The sequence below is a fragment of the Eleutherodactylus coqui genome, chromosome 4, assembly GCF_035609145.1.
Source record: "Eleutherodactylus coqui strain aEleCoq1 chromosome 4, aEleCoq1.hap1, whole genome shotgun sequence".
NCBI lineage: Eukaryota > Metazoa > Chordata > Amphibia > Anura > Eleutherodactylidae > Eleutherodactylus > Eleutherodactylus coqui.
Genome location: NC_089840.1, coordinates 262,721,488 through 262,739,452, shown reverse-complemented (window position 1 = coordinate 262,739,452; position 17,965 = coordinate 262,721,488). Strand labels below are relative to the sequence as shown.

General features: G+C 45.0%; 1 protein-coding gene across 1 annotated transcript in view; it reads left to right on the top strand.

Annotated features, from left to right (window-relative positions):
• MGMT (O-6-methylguanine-DNA methyltransferase) overlaps positions 1 to 5,463 on the top strand; it is a 410,306-nt gene extending 404,843 nt beyond the window's left edge. Inside the window, exon 6 of the mRNA XM_066601218.1 lies at positions 4,477 to 5,463. Coding sequence (XP_066457315.1) covers positions 4,477 to 4,605 — 129 coding nt within the window. The 3' untranslated portion in view covers positions 4,606 to 5,463. The remainder of the gene's footprint in view (positions 1 to 4,476) is intronic.
• The last annotated feature ends 12,502 nt before the right edge of the window (positions 5,464 to 17,965 follow it).

Below are 17,965 nucleotides of genomic sequence, written 5' to 3'. Positions count from 1 at the left end.
CCGGGCAGTACACAAACTACATCTCCCACAATGCTCCATTGCCAGTTACTGACAAGTGCACATTCACAATTGTACAAACTGTGTCGTCATTACAGAATATGAAGGCACTGAGCATGCCCGACCAGTAACACAATGAAGCGTACAGGTCGTAACCATTGGTTACCAATGGGGAATTAAATGGGGGGGGGGGGGAGACCGCAAGTAAAGCAATATCTCTGTAGCTTTGTAAAACAAGTTATAACATTATATTGTAAAATGATACGTTACAACCTTAGGGTGGCTTCACACGAGCGTGTTTTTGTTCGTACATAGGTGCGCAACTATGTACGCGCAAAAACACTCATGTATACAGGTCCGTGCATTGCCTTTAATGGATCCGTGGCTGCTGCCGGTGGCTCCATTGAAGACAATGGTCTGCCAGCACCCCTGAATTATTTTTCAGGAAAGAGCTTTACATATAAGCTCTTCCCTGAAAAACAAGCATTTTAGTGTAAAAAAAAAACAAAAACGTACCTGCCCACAGCTACCGTGTCCCCGTGGACAGATGTATCCTTCATTCCCGCGAGGAAAAAGAATTCCCTGCTGCACCTGCCACATCTGTGACAGATGCAGCAAAGAAATTCTTCATCACTGCGGGAATAAAGAATTCCCTACCATAGCTGTCACAGATGACAGCTGCTGTAGGGGATCCAGCTGCCGGCATCCAGTAATTGTTTTTCAGCGAAGGGCTTTAAATCTAAGCCCTTCCCTAAAAAGCAAGAAAAAATGGTGATTAAAGTAAGAAAAAATCTATACTCGCCTCTCTGCAGCTGCCAGGGCTCAGCCGTGTCTAGTCGGCTCTTCTCCTGCACTGCTCTGAGGAGTTTTCAGCAGGCAGGGATTTAAAATCCCTGCCTGCTGAATGGGCTGCTCTGATTGGCTGAGCACTGTTGAATGACAGCTGACAGCTGCCTCTGATTGGTCCCTGTGCTCAGCCAATCAGAGGCAGCACTCACCCATTCATGAATGCACTGCTGCCTCCAGCCCCATTGAGTGCAAGATGAAACCCCTGGATGTTTACATCCAAGGAATTCCCTGCTGCAGCTGTCACAGCCACAGCAGGGAATGGCGTACAGTGCTTTTTTTGAGCAGCAAAACGCCCGTGTGACTGAGCCCTTTTGAGCGGATAAACGCTGCTAGCAGCGTTTTTTCTGCTGTGACGCCCGCTAAGGTCAAGCAAATTTTTTAACGCATTAGTTATGCGTTCAGAAATTTGTGCGTTAAAACGCCTGTGTGACTGAGCCTTTATGAAGCATATAACCTTAAATCACCGGAATACCCCATTAATGGCTAGATGCACCTTTCCTGATTATTTTATTTCAATGCATGTAAATTGAAAAATGAAGCAACTTTGCTACAGGGGTGGCATCGGTGGTCACATTCTGAGCACCACGATGGAAGGAGTTCAAGAACATGACACTGCAGCCTCTCATTGGCTGCAGCAGGCATAGGATGTCTCAGGAAACCATGTCACAACAATCACCGGGACTGCAGTCCTGGATCCCGGTGGCAGTGGGGGGAACAAGTATTGTTCAGTTTATTATTTTAATGCAAGCAGCGCTATTGAAGCTGGGTGGTCCGGTAACAGGGCAGTCCATTTAATCATTTCCTATCATTTTGTTTCTACAGCTCCTAGCAAACTGCAGTATGCATCTCCATGGTAACAGACTACAAACAAACTCTGTAGTCTGATCCTGCAGTCATACTTCCTTCTATCTGGTTTCTACTTCTGGCTAAACTATCAAATGTAGATTAGCACAAAGTAGGGAACAAATGTGGGAACGTGCTGCAGGGGACTGCCGGATTACACTACATGGTAGAGGAAGCATGGCCACATGTGAAAAGGCTGTTGCACATAAAGTTTACATGGGTTGTCCAGGTTTTAATTATTGGTGACCTATCCTCAGGATATTTTTTATCAATAGTTGATTAGTGGAGGTCCGCCACGCAAGATCCTCAGTGATCAGGGGTTTGTTGGGCCGCTGAGTCAGTGTACAGAGCTGGAAGTTTCCGGCATGGTATTTCAGGCACTGTTATCACTCAAGTGAATAGGGACGGTGCCTGTGATACCGGGCCGGGCCGGCAGAGTCGTCTACTTCTGGCTCTGTACAGCAGTGCACCAGCCTGGCGGAACCCTGACGATCAACTGTTGATGACCTATCTCTAGGGTAGGTCATCAGTAGTTAGAACCTGAACACACCCTTTAAGGAATTCTCAAGCCCTGGGGTCCTTTCAAAGCACTCGGGCTGCCCCATTATATGTGATCATGTGGGAACAACTGCTGTGTCTGTGCGGTCGTTACGTTGTACAGTACCTATATGTCAAAATGCAGGCGGTACATAAAGGACAGGAGCTCATCTTAGTATGGGACAGGTTTAAAAGGAAATACTTCTACGATTCCCATGTGTAAATACCACCCACAGTGCCCAAAATATGGATTGTCCACAGTGTTAGGCCGAATGCACATGGCCGGGTTGGATTCCACAGCAATTGATTTCCGCTCATAGACAGGGAAAAGCGATTTTTAATAGCGTGTTTATGGCCAGTATTTGCTGCGGATTTCGGAGGCGGACGCTCGCTCCAGATTCCACAATGCAAATACGCCCATGTGCATTCGGACTTACAAGTAAGTATGCAAATATCCATCATCGTGCGATGACAGACAAGTTGTAATATTGTCAGTGCCCAGCCGTGCCCCACTGTTATACACACATGGCATTTTGTTGGAAAATTAATGTTTTGGTTTTTTTTAGAGGGTTTTTGTTTGTTTTATTTCTTATTGTATCCTGACCCTACAAATGTTCCCAGGAATCCGCAGCAGCATCCTTCACTTAACGCGGTTATCCAGGAAAGCAGGTAGGAGCCCTGTAAAAACATAGAAGACAACCAGCCGGCCTCACCCCATACCCACCGCTCCCGTCCACCGCTGTGCACTTCCCCGCTGCTCTCCACTTTCTGATGCAGCAGCAATAACATCCCAACGAAGGACATATGACTACTGCAGCTAATCACCCGCCGTAATGAGTCAGTGAGTGGCAATAGCGGTCACGTGTCCCTGGTGTTGGCGGTGACATGGCTGGCGTGCTGCAGCTGCAAGTACCCAGCAGTGCAGAATGGGGGCGATGGGGGATCGGTGGGGGGAGCTTAGTGTTTTAGAGCACTCTGACCAGCTTTCTTAGACAACCCCTTCAGGATATGTTCACACGTAGCAGAAATGCCCAATCTACTCCAGGATAATCCGCAGCATTCATAGCTCCAGCCATGAGGACATTTGATCTCATCCACAAAATCTGCTCTCCTGACACGTCTGTTTTACTAAATACTGGATTCTCTATCAAATACCACTTCTAGAGAACCTTTTCTTAGAACTCTGTGTTGTACTGTTCCTCTGTTATTCCTACTGGAAATATATGAATAAATTGACAACTAGGTGCCACTATTTGCCATGTGACTGGTGGTGCATGTTTCTACACAGACTAACAGCACTGATTGGACAGCGTCAAAGTGTGTAAGAAGTGTGATGAGGGGAATAACAACACCCACCGGCTCATTTCTTCTTTAGGGGTTCCTAAATATTTTTACCAAGTATTCAAATGTCAATAGTCCATGTCATCTGGGTGTAGCAGAGCTCAGATACACAGTACAGGGGAGCATATAGGACTTCATATATCTTCACATCTAGTAGAAGGGGCATAGGGATCAGGAGGGGTAACATGTCTCCTAGTATGGGAGGGGACTTATAAGGCCATGCAAGCTCCTCTGGGAAAATTACGCAAATAGGAAGATGGAACAATACCTCTACAGCGCCACCTATTAGTAAGTAGCATTCCTGCAAATCAATGTCCGACTGTTTAACAGGCCTTGTAATAATGACTGAGAATATAAGGCAAAACCAGAGTCTTCTCCCGAAAGAAAAGATCAGCATGTACCTAAGGAGAATCTTTACCCCTCCCGACCCGCCTCATAGCCCGCTCACCCAGCCAGCAACCTACTGCACCCTGATGAGGGGCAATCACCCTGAAACAGTCTTCTGTCCATGCTTCTCTTTCCTTCTGGAGAAGACTCCGGCTTTCACTTATATTCACGGTCATTGTTGCAAGGCCAGACACTGAGTTGCAGGAATGCTACCTTCCAATAGGTGGCGCTGTAGAGGCTTTCTTCCATCTTGCCATTTGCATGATCCCAGTGATTAAAGCAGATATCAGATAGGTTTTAGGTTGCCCAGCATGGTGTTGAATGCAGCCCAGTACCCTAATAACCATTTTTTCCCTTAGCCTCCAACTGTCCGTGTCATTCTCTCCCTCCTCGTTCCACAAGGTACCACATGGCATAGCGCTCGATGGCATCCGCCAGTCACACAGTCCTCACCACAGAGTCCATTTAATAAAGCAAAGTTTATAATAATTGCTACATGTATATCTCTATTTTCTCTTCCAGGTGCCACTTATCATACCATGCCACCGGGTGATCTGCAGCGACGGAAAAGTTGGCAACTACAGCGGCGGCAAAGGAAACAATGTGAAACTCTGGCTTTTGGCACACGAGAAGCATGTGAACGAAATGTGAACGTGTTTTAGTGCCTTCACCTAGAGCTGTACGGCAGCCAAAGCATATAACCCCGCACAGCGCTCTATAAGCTTTCACATGGCGCAGTAGAATTCAGGAAAATTGTAAATATTTGAGTGGCATATAAATATAATACAACATCCGATGTGAGATGTGTGGTGGCACTACTATATTAAAAAGGCTGGATGTGTCCTGAGGGACGCAGCTTGTGTGCTTTGTCTTGTTTTAACATTTTACAGCAGAATGAGTACAGCAGACCGAGCCTGTTGGGCTTGTATTCTGTTTTCATCTCCAGTTCTGTTTTGTTCTATTTTTAATGCCCATTAAAGCAAGGAAAAAGAGAGGGGAGTGGCGTGGCAAATCCGAGGTTCAACTGCCCCGGCAAGGAAGCATCTGGCTTATAGAGGGGACAGCAGGCAACGTCCTAGCCTTGCGTGCTACTCACAGCAAAATAATATGCACACGACCCACACACACACACATACACCTCCCTACTCCTGCCCAGCCTTGTATTCATCCAAACGGAGAACTTGTCCCTCTGCCAACATCGGTGCCCAGCATTCCCACCTAATCCTTTGATGTTTGTCGCTGCCACACACAAAAATAGGATTTTTTTTTTTTTTTAGCAATTATTGCTTTTGCTTCTTTTTCCTAGGAAATGTCTATTGTAGTTTTGTTTATGTATCCTTTTTTTCCTACCGTTTAGTTCCTTGAGTAGATGTTGAAAGGATCCTGTTGGCCACTTTTTTTTTTTTCTGACTTCCTTCATCATTTTTCTGTGTTTTCCTGCCAGCAAAAATATATTCATACCCCGTAATGGTTATCTGAAGCCTAATAATAAAAAGTTGTATAAATACATATCTGTCCTCGCTGTCCTTTTGAAGCAGAACAGTCGGATGTTACATTAGATTTGTTGCCTCTTTTTGCTACTTTACTGAAATATTCATTATATTGAAGGCCAGCGATCAATTTAGATATATATATATATATATATATATAGTTTATATTACAGGGATCAGCCGAGTGCCAGGACCGACTAGAATCAACTATTTCTGACTTGTCCTGAGGATAGGTCATCAGTAGTAAAAGTGTTGGAGTTCCCCTATAATGGTATATTAAAACAGATTTCTGCCATGGCCCAAATTTCATCTGAGGCCGCCTGCAGATGAGCGGGTCGGATCCGGCAGCGAGAATTCTCGCCGCGGGACCCGACCCGAGAGCCTGCAGAGACGAGCGCGTACTCACCCGCGCCTGGCGGCCCCGGCTCTTTCATGTGCCGGCTGCGGCGCAGCCGGTGCAGACCGGAGCCGGCGGCCGGGTGAGTGCGAGCCCCGCACAAAAATAGGACATGCCGCGGTTCATTTGCCGCGCGACAGTTTCGCGCGGCCAAACTGCGGCCGTCTGCATTGGAGTGCGTATTGTAATGCACTCCTATGCAAACTTTCAGTGGTGGAAGTCCCGCAGGAAATACCGCCGCGGGATTTCCGCCCGTGTGCAGGCGGCCTAAAGGCTCCAGAAATGTTATTGCGATGCAAAAAGTCACCAAACCTTTGCTATATACAGGGCTGTGTAAACGTTTTCGGCAGACGTGGTCATTTATAGTAAAAGTCCCGGAGAACCCCTTTAACTCTGCAGTACTTTGTAAGCTCTGTAGTTTTGTAGCCCTATGTAACAACAACTAGTTATTCACTGTCACATGGCAAATCCTGCTCTGTTACATCACATTTGCTACATAAGTATGTTACAACACCAAATCATGTGCCAAGGTATGTAAGGGGTGAAGACAGGGGGTTCATTATACATATGCTGCAGAATCAAGGCCAGTAGGGAGGGGAGGGTCAGTGTTAACCCTCATACTTCCATAGCTAGCCACTATGTGTGTGGATACCCCCACCCAACAACTATAGCAATTAAGTGGTAAAAAGCAGTATTCAGATGCAGCATGGTTTATCATGACTTTTAGCACATTGGTAACTTTTTGTGTCACGGTTTGTTCACCCCTTCAATTACTTTGCGAAAGCTTTTGTTGTGTTAAAGGGCCACTCCGGTGATTTTATTTTCACTCATTATGTAACTATCCCCAGTATATATAAGTGAGCTGGTGTTACTTTGGTTAGTTATTTCTTTTTTCCAGTCTTGGTCATGTGATCTAAATTCTGACCAGCTGAACTGTTCTTAGGGTTTTGATCTCTGAAACTAATCCGTTTCTCAGTGTGTGTGATTCTGTTATATCATCCCTACTGCTGAAACTGTCTACAGGGGGACACAAGCACAACTATCACAGTTACTAATGATGATCACACCTCTCCTGTCACACAGATATAATAGAGGAGATCACAGCTCATCCACCTGATTGTAAACTTATGCTCTGTTGCTTATATAGGTGACTATAGAAGGTCATGATAATTAAACTGTCCCCCCTGCAGGCAGAATGGTATAGCCTCAGCCATTGCTGGGCTGGTGCATCACGGGATAGATGTGAAAGTGAAACTGAACAATTTTAGATGGTGACTGATAATCATGAAATAAGAGGTTGCAGGTAAGTGGCTGCAATACACAGAGGAGACCTCCTGAGTATGACAGGCAATCCGGTGAGGGGGCAAAGATGGAAAAATGTGTGTGGTCCTTTAAGACGAGAGAACAATAGCTTTTCAATGCAAGTTATCAGAGACAAGTTAAACTCTACTACATCTGTATCGTATGAAGAAGTATATAAGATGCAGCGCGGTCTCACTTCATTACTATGATATTTCTACCCTCGGTTTGCTGAAGTCATAAATCATAGTTGCTGCTTTACAAGGAATGTTCCGCCCGTCTCTCCTCAATAGAGGGCACCCTAGATTAGAAGAATTACGCTTTATTTATCTTAGTAAATCCTTATTCACCACATTTTTTTCCTTTGTGGTATTTTAAGAACGGCTTCTATAATAAGCGGCATTGTAAGACATCTCTCATTCAGCAGTCCTCCTGCTAGTGTTACAGAGCCCGCGTCCCACGGAAGGCGCTCTGCTCAGATAGGACCATGAAGAATGGCCCTTTCTTTGTCAGATGTCGCAGAGCCTGTTAATGATAGCCACGGTGTGGGCCAAGGGTGACCACTAATGAAGGGTGCCTGGCCAGAGCAACCTCAGAGGGTCTATTTAAAGGAGAAGGGAGGGCGTTCTGCTTCTTCTTAGGTGCTACGTTAGCAGTCTTTCCTGTGCTAATAATGCTTATCTCCTCCGCTGTGATGTCTCCATTGCTTCCCGGAATGATGAAGCATCTTGTGCTAAGGAAGCAAATGACAAGTTACGCATCACACATGGCCGGACCGTCAAAGACAAAACCTTTTAGGCTTGCAATCAATTTAAAGAGTGTTTTCCCATATCACAGAGTTCTTCCCCCTCTAGCCGAGCTGTAAAGTAATCAGTTCTCCTAATTTTGTATGTCTGTTCCTGGTAAAGTTGGGTAAGTAACAATGTGGCTGACATTACTACTCCCAAACGGGTTGGCACACAGCTTCACCAGGCTCCTGAGCAGCTTACCAGCAACGTAACATACCTTGCTTCCGTAAAGTAGCCGGCTTTGCCTTTCAGGGTCTTAGGAAAGCTGAGTAGCAACCTCTGTGAGACCGGTAATGGGGGCCATATATTTGTAGTTTTTCTGATTTTTATTCCAAATATAGATAGAAATAATAAATAGGTAAAGAGAGATGTTAGCAACTTAATAGAAAAGGATGAAAGTTGCTGATGAGTATATACTGAATAGCCATTTTATTAGAGAAACGGGGCCTTTCACGATTGGCACTTCCCTGTATGGAAATAACACTTCGGAGTGCAGCATTAAATCACGTGACAAGTTTTCCGTGGATCAGTTTCAGTGTGAATCCACAGTAGATGGGAAAATCCAGTGATCTGAGTCACTTCCAATGAAGCCTGGTCATCGGTGATAGACCAGCCGGGGCCAGTATGTCACTGCAACCATATGGGGGTTTCCTGTGAGGCAGTGTGATCGAGGAAAAGGATCCAACAAAAAGTGATCCTGTGAATGGAGACAACTGTTCAACAAAAGGGGTCAGAGGAGGATGTCAAGAATCGTTTGGATGAACAATCTATACATCTCAAGCAAACTGCAAACAACACTGGTGCCCAGACTAATGTGTCCAAATGCACAACTAGCCATTGGTTAGTACAAATGGGCTATAACAGCAGACGACCAGTTCCAGCGCCAATGCTGGGAGAAGCAGAAAGACGAGACTCCAGTGGATGTCGGAGCACAAAAAATGAATCGGTGAGCAGTGGAAAAACATCTCCTGCTCGGAGGTATCCAGATTTCTGTTGTACCATGCTGTTTGGAGGGTCAGAATTTGGCGCATAAATTAGAAAACATCCTTAACCTTCACCCATGGCCGTGATTTATTTGTTACACTTCCGTGGCTGACTTTTTTCGCAATAATGAACTGGATGTCTGAAATAACTTTTTTTTAATTTTCAGGTAATAAAAACCTCCCCTTACTGGTCTTTTCTCAACTAAAACAAAGGCTACTGCGCCGTTCGGTCGCAGGGGGAGCGGGGACGTACACAATTCTCGGAAATCTAAAATTGGGAGGTGTTGGTGAGACTCAACCTCTACAGTTAAAGTCCAGCTAGAGGTTTTCTTTGACCGTGTGCCATCAGTGTATGACTATTTGCTCCACAAGGGACTATAAAGCCTTATTCACATGGGCAAGTGCAATTTTGGTCATTAAAAAAAAAGGACCGAATTCACTGTGTGCATATACATTTTATATCAGTTCATGTTTAGTTTCTGCGTTAACGGGCGAGTGTCACATGCGTGAAAAAAAAAATCAAAAAGTAGCCCGGCGATTTACAACTCCCACTGAAGTCAATGGGTGCATAAAAAAAAAACAACCATGCAATCGCATGCAAGTGCATTCCAGTTTTCTCCATTGACTTGGAATGGGCGATTCTGCTCTGAGATTTGCACCAGAATAGGACATGCTGCAATTTCTTTTGCTCGGAGTGCTTATCCAATTAAAAGAATTGCATGTCTGAATAAAACCATTTAAAGTGATAGTATACTTTGTTTCTGATTCTATTCCGTTTTTTTTAAGTCCGAAAATCAGATGAAAAATTTATTTGTGTATATCCACACGAGGAGGATTTTCCGTGCATTTACAGCAGCAGCAATAGGGATGAGATTTTCAAAATTGTCCACATGCTGCGGAAATTGACATGCGGTTCAGGATTTAAATCTGCAGCGTGTCGATTAAATTACTGGATTTTCGATGCAGATTCCACCTCTTCAAATTCTGCATCCAAATCTGTACCAATGGGGCCGTTTTCTTATGCACTGCAAATCCGTCCCATATGGACGTGCCTTACGGCCTCAGGCTGTGATCGCTGTTTGCAATCCGCGACCGAAAATCTACAGCAATTATGCTGAAAAACCACAATGGCCAATTCCTCACCTAAAATGGTGCAGATTTGGCTGAGGTTTTTGAAGCAGACGACAACCCTCGTATGTCAAGGGTATAAATCTGCAGCATAAACAGACATGCTACGGATTTACAATCCGAAACTGACATGCAGAGTGGAATTCAAAGCCACGACATGTCAATTGTATCGCCGTTTCCACTGCCGTCTCTCTCCTCTCTATGGGGAGAGATGGCCGCAGAGGAATACAGCTGGCGAAGCCGCTTCATATCTTGCGGAATTTCCAGGTGGTCCCACAGTGGTCATTCCGCGAGATTTTCTCAGGAATTACGCATCGCACAGTGTTAGGCTGCATTCACACTGGGCGGATTTGCCACGGAAATTCCGTCCGGAATTTTGCCACAGCAAATCCACCTGCGGCCGCTAATCTCTAGGTTAGCCAGCCATGTGGACGAGATTTCTCAGGAATTTCATCCACACGGGATGGTGAATCCGCCTCGGCAAAGCCGGCAGAAGCTGGCGCTGTGGCGCGGATTCGCCGACCACAGCATGTTCATTTTTTTTCTTATTCTGCTGCGGCCGCGTTCTCCTGGGAGCGCCGTCCGCAGCAGAAGAGCGTGTGGCCAGGCAGCTTCACAACCCGCGGCTAAGTGCGGCAGGTTGTGAAGCAGCGAGTTCCCGGCGTAAATCTCACGGTTTTCCGCTACGGCCAAACCGCAAAATTTCCGGATGGAATCTGCCCAGTGTGAACCCAGCCTTAAAGGGGTTGTCCCGCGAAAGCAAGTGGGGTATACACTTCTGTATGGCCATATTAATGCACTTTGTAATGTACATTGTGCATTAATTATGAGCCATACAGAAGTTATTCACTTACCTGTTCCGTTGCTGGCGTCCCCGTCTCCATGGTGCCGTCTAATTTCAGCGTCTAATCGCCCGATTAGACGCGCTTGCGCAGTCCGGTCTTCTCCCTTCCGAATGGGGCCGCTCGTGCCGGAGAGCTGCTCCTTGTAGCTCTGCCCCGTCACGTGTGCCGATTCCAGCCAATCAGGAGGCTGGAATCGGCAATGGAGCGCACAGAGCCCACGGTGCACCATGGGAGAAGACCCGCGGTGCATCGTGGGTGAAGATCCCGGCGGCCATCTTACTAAGATAAGTAAGAAGTTGCGGGAGCGCGGGGATTCGGGTAAGTACTGGACGTTTGTTTATTTTTACCCCTGCATCGGGTTTGTCTTGCGCCGAACGGGGGGGCTATTGAAAAAAAAAAAAAACCTGTTTCGGCGCGGGACAACCTCTTTAAGGCCACAAAAATGGTTGCGAGTACAATCCCTGCATGGTTCAGGTAGCCGGCCCATGGTTGACTCAGCTTTAGAGATGAGCGAGCATACTCGTTAAGGACAAATACTCGAGCGAGTATCATCCTTTTCAAGTATCTGCCTGCTCGTCCGCAAAGATTCGGGTGGCGGCGAGGGAGAACAGGGGGGGGGGGAGGATCTTTCTCCCCCCCGCTCCCCTCTGCCCACTCCCGCAACTCACCGCTCACCCCCGCCGGCACCTGAATCTTTGCGGACGAGCAGGCAGATACTCGAAAAGGACGATACTCGCTCCAGTATTTGTCCTTAACGAGTACGCTCGCTCATCTCTACTCAGCTTCCATCCTTCCAAGGTCGGTAAATGGGGGGTAATAAATAAATTACCTGAAAGCGCTGCAGAATAAGTTGCCGCTCTATAAATAACCAGATTTATTATTATTACACACTTTGGCGGCAGTATGGAACAGTGGTCAGCACAGAATCACCATTGATACAATGATGCCAGACACCTGCACAATACAACCTGCGCCATCGACATCCAAACTTCCAATACTTTGGAATTTACCAAGATTTTGTTGGATTATTGAAATTTTAGGCATTTGTTTCCTTTTTATATACCTATATTCCCATAATAAGGAGAGTTTAACTTTTTTTTAAAGCGGCCACATGGTGCACATTGTAAGAATATTTAATACAGCTGCTGTCTCCACTCAAAGGGAAGAAAATGAAGCGTTAAATCTGCTGGTGTGTTGCGGTTTGGGGTTGGCTGCATATTTATGACAAAGCAAGTCAAAAGTAATGGTACAATAAAACAAACAAATATGCCCCAAATTAGAAAAATACACTTGAGAGCCGTGTTCCTTTGACTTGGAATGGGGTCCCACTGACCTATCAAGTTACCTCCCCATTCAGTCTTGCAGTTCTTTGAACTGCTGACACTGAAACACTGTGCAGCCAGGCACGACAGCTGGCTCTGCAGCATCTAATACCAACACATGCTGCTTTCCTCCACTTCCAGTGAGTAAGATAATGAAAGATTCAAAAATAATATTTGTTTTGGCGGCACATGATTTGCAATGGAATAGATGCCCTTGACCAGGAAGAAAGTGAATTCTATGAAGGGTCAGTGGAAAAAAATAATAGACTAGAAGAACAATGATGGTAAATGTTGGGCTCTGATTTATTCTTTGTGCTCAGGATTTGTTAATTATTCATTTAGTCAAAATTGGATCTTTTCTTCTTATGGATTTTTGGTGTTTTATGTTTTTGTTCCCTATATGTTCTTTCTGCATCTTTTCTTAATGAAGAGAAAACCCTGTTTAATAGTTTTTTGGAACATGTACCACTTGGCTGCCTCCCTCTCCCCCTATTAGTTGCATGAAGTTTCACAAAACTTTTTTTTGTTCTCGTCAGTAAAAAATGCACTCGTCTTTCCCGCCCATTAAATATCCTGAAAATTACATGCAAACGTTTCTGCAACAAAATATCATTTAGGGTGTATTCACACGGGAGATTTGTCTGTCCGATTTTCGGACTAAAAGAATCGGTCGGAAATCGGACAGAAACAGAACACATTCATTATGAATAGACACACAGGGGCTTTTTTTTACTCGGACAAATAGATGAAGTTAAAAAAAAAAGTTGCAGCTAGAGATGAGCGAGCATACTCGCTAAGGGCAATTACACGAGCAAGCATTGTCCTTAGCGAGTACCTGCCCGCTCGGAAGAAAAGATTCGGTTGCCGGTGCGGGTGAACAGTGAGTTGCGGGAGTGAGCAGGGGGGGGCAGGGAGGAGAGAGGGAGAGATCTCCCCTCCATTCCCCCCTCGCACTCCCCCACCGCTCCCCGTGGCACCCGAATCTTTTCTTCCGAGCGGGCAGGTACTCGCTAAGGGCAATGCTCGCTCGAGTAATTGCCCTTAGCGAGTATGCTCACTCATCTCTAGTTGCAGCATGTCCCATTTGTGTGATTTCCAGGCAAAAGTTGTGCATTCAAGTCATAGGTGCATTTAAAAAAGGGATTGCACCTGCATGATGAGAGTGCGATCCATTTTTTAGAGCATGGAATCATGAGAACCATGAAAAAATTAAGTAAACCAGGAAGTGCAAAGCCTATACATTTGTGTTTTTTCTTTACGTGCATAAAAAACGGACGCAAAATGAAAGCAAATCACGCATGAAAATTGCTAAGAAAATCATACCGACTTTTAAGGACTGAAAAAAAGGACGCGTATATATACAGCCTTAGGGCTCATTCACACAAGCGTAGCGATTTTCAGTCGGCCGCGTCACGGGACAGATCGACCAAAAATCGTGTGAACGGGTGCAAAAATCTGTCGTCTGTGCGCCTGTTCGGACGGCCTGGGCCCAGTGCATATACGCTGACCCCCGGATTGCTGTTGGGCGGGGGAAAACAGTTTAGCTCTGCTAAGCTGCCCCCCCCCCTACCGATTCTCGGCAAGGAAAGGGGGTGGGACGGGGCAGGAGCTAGTGTGCTAAGCTCCCACCCCCTCTCTGCCCCTTGTCGGCTGCCAGCAATGGGAAGAGACTGGGCGGATTTTAGCAACTAGCTCCCACCCCACCCCCTCCCATTGCAAACAGATGGCAAGGGGTGGAGAGGAGGTGGGAGTTTAGCAGACACACTGCTAAACTCCTTCCCACCTCCCTTCTCCAGCAGCTATCATTGGCTCCCATAGGAGCCCATGGGAGTCTGTAGGAGCTGCTGCCGTATTCCGGCCAGGAAGATGGTTCCGGAACTATTTTGCCTGGCGGACATGAAAGCTTTTACGCCGTGGGAATACGCCCATCTGAACTGATACATTGTAAGCCAATGGGCAGCGTATATCAGCCGGGCGTGAAAGCACGACCGCTATACACCCGTGTGAATAAAGCCTCAGGCTAGTTTCACACAGGCAACAAAATTGTGCAACTTTCCGGCGATGCTCAAAAAAACGCATGTTTGTGCGACCCATGCTTTTCAATGGTTTTCTTCACATTAGCGATGTTTTCACTAATGCGATGTTGTGAGAAAGAAATCGCGGCGCGCTCTATTTTTCTGCGATGTGCTATTTTTTATCTCCCATGTTTCCCTATGGAGCCACCTTGTTTATCGCATTGCATTGCACGATACTGCGATTTTCATGCGATGGGATACATTTTCAACATTAGAACTAACTTTCTCGTGATAAAAACACGCAAGAAAGTCGCTAAAAGCAGCGGTGCGCGATTTTTCACAAGAAAAAGCATTGCTGATGCCCAAAAATTGCGGGAAAATATCACCACGATTTTCTCGCAGCAATATCGCCATTGCCCGTGTGAGAGAGGCCGTAGGCTACTTGCACACAGGCGGGTTTTCCGTCCAATTTTCAGAGTCAAGAATCAATCCGGAAATCTGACGAAATAGGATCCATTCATCTCGATAGGTGTGTGCACATGGGCTTTTTGTACTTGGACTGATCAAAAAATATCGCAGTATGTCCTATTTTTATCCGTTTTTTGGACAAGAATACCATATCGGTATTCTCCCGCTCACCCTTGTTCACCCATGTGCAAATAGTATTAGGGTATATTTACATGGGCGGATTTCACGTACAATTTCTGCGCGTTACAAGATGCACATAAATCTCATGTGAAAAGAACCGCTTGTTTTCAATGGGTTAATTTACATTCACCGATTTTTGTCTCATACCGCGAGTCTGGGATAGCAAAATCGTAGCATGTCCTATTTTTGAGCGATATCGCCTATTTTTTTCACGGTAGACAAAAAAAAAATCACTCATATGCCGTGCAATGTGTATGTAAGGGCGATGCAAATTTTACTATTAGAAGTATTGGAAACATTTTTTTTTTTTTTCATGTACATGAAAAAATTGGTGAAACTCACATGTAGAGCGATGCGTGTTTCTTGCCAAATGCATCTCACTTGCAGGCAAAATCACAGGTTTATAAGTGCGATATCAATCCAGTATCGCCTTCGCCTTTGTAAATATGGCATTGCTATGCAAAAGCATGGGTTAGGCTCTATTCACAAGAACTTCTAGCCGGCCTGAGTACACGTCCATAGAGCCCCTACACAGTGTCCTATAGGCATATGTTGAGGAGGTATAAAGTTGACTATATCATTCAATACGACGGTATCCTGCAAAAATGTATATTGCAGTGTAGTTTCCTTTTTTTCAGAATGGAAGTCAATGGTTGATGTATGCAGCTACAGCATACATTGGAGGCATCTATTAGATGTATACATCAGTTTCTGGGTCATACATGCAATATACACTGAATGGTCACTTTATTAGAGACCCCGACCCTTTTACAATTGGAGCTTCCCTGTATGGAACTTAGATCCGTGACCCCGGAGTGCAGTGCAAAAAGCTGGTGAGCAAGTTTTCTGTTCAGTTTCAGGGTAAATCCACATCATAATGGGCAAGTCAAGTTATCTAAGCGACTTTGAACCAAGCCATGGTCATCAGTGATAGACTAGCCGAGGCCAGGATTTCAAATAGCAACCTTGTGCAGTGGGGTCAAGATCCCATTGACTTGTAAAAGGCCTTTCTAGTGTCATTTACAAGAATAGCACAGTCTGTTACACTATTACTACTACAGCAGTATGAACATGGCCAAAGGTGCACAACTACATCTCAGAATAGGTCATCAATAGTTAATCACTTGTTACCCGCCGCTTGGGATCCAAGTGCAACGGGGCTGGACATCAGTATCATAAGTGACAGGAGAGGAAGTGCCATAGCTGGTTACACTACTGTTTAAACTGATGGAAACGCTGCTTCCTATTACACTTCTGCGTCCGACCCCAGTGTCGCAGGCAAAAGTGTAACAGGCAGTGATCTCATTGACTTCAATGGGAGTGAAGCCAGCTGTGGCACTTCTGCCCTATGACAACGTTTGGCCCCGCTGCATTGACAGCAGGCCGGACAATCAACACATCGCGAGAATCCTGAGCGGCGGGTGAATAGTTATAGAGCATAATATCATGTGGGTGGGCAGTTATAGGGGACATTATTACATCACATGTGTGGTCGGTTGTTGCATTTTATGACATCATGGGTAGTTATATGGAGTATTATGGCATCACGTATTATAGGGCGCACTATTACATCAAATGTGCGATCAGTTGGGCATTTTATGACATCACATGGGTAGTTATATGGAGTATTATGACATCACATATAGGAATATTATAACAACACGTATGGTCAGTTGTAGGGCATATTATGACATCATGTGCTGTAGGTAAGTTTTATAAGTAGTATTATGACATCACATGGGTAGTTATATGGAGTATTATGACATCACTTATAGGAATATTATACGGTAACAACATGTGTGGTCAGTTCTAGGGCATATTATGACATCATGTGCTGTAGGTAAGTTTTATAAGTAGTATTATGACATCACATGGGTAGTTATATGGAGTATTATGACATCACATAGGAATATTATACGGTAACAACACGTGTGGTCAGTTCTAGAGCATATTATGACATCATGGGCTGTAGGTAAGTTTTATATGTAGTATTATGACATCACATAAATATTTAATTATAGGTAGTATTGTGGCATATCCCAGGGTGATCAGTTATAGGGATTGTTATGACACCACACAGACAGTTCTGGCTAAATGTGATCCAAGTCAGTTCAGGAGTACCTCGAGGGGGTTTGGATTTTGTAGCCATAATATAGCCCCTAAAATATAGCCTTGCAAAACCAACCCTTTTTGTGACTTTTTGGGCCACTTTTACTTTTTTTTCAGGCTTTTTATTCCTTCTTTACAGAAGTCTGCGGTAAACCGCCTGGAGAAAAGTAACATCCCGAGAACATGCTGCACTTTAAAGAAAAAAACATTGGAGCAAATCAAAAAATGCACCAAAAATATCCGTATCAGAACACCTTATTGACCTACATGGCCAGGAGAGTTAGAGTCCATGTAAAGAACACACAGCCCCCAAATCCATCTACATCCTAATTCACTCTATAAAAATACTTTTTTTTTTCAAAAATTTCAACCTCAACTTCCATACACCTAACTATATTACTCCATAATGTAGCTGTAATACCGTAGGTCACCAATAGAGGTGCATCGGGCCTGGCTATACTTCCATATATCTCTGATTCCATAGTGCCGAGCTCCACCACATGCCGTATACAGTGAATGTCTCAGGCATGGCACCCGGTAGAGCATCCTTTGGTGGTATAATAATACAGGGCTGCAGGGACTAAGTGTTCCTACGGTACACGGCTCTTAGAAACCTTTTTATCTTAATCCGTGACTTTCTACCTATTTTGAACCTGGGATAAGATTGACTTAGCTTGCAAGCAAGCATTAGGCAATCTGCACGCTACCATAGCTATCGGCGTGATCCTGCTATCAAGTGCTGTACAATATGTATAAATATTTCAATTAACCGGGCATATGTCACTGCTAGGCCAGGATGAAAGTAAAGTCTGGTGCACCCAACGCTCAATAGATTGCATATGCTAGCAGCGAAAATCCATATAAGGTGATATGTGATAACTTAAAGCACAGAGGTGTGCTGTAAGATTTATATCCCAGAGTAATTGCTCTGTACGAATCATACAGGAATATTAAAATCCTCCAAGAATTACACGGATGGATTTAGTC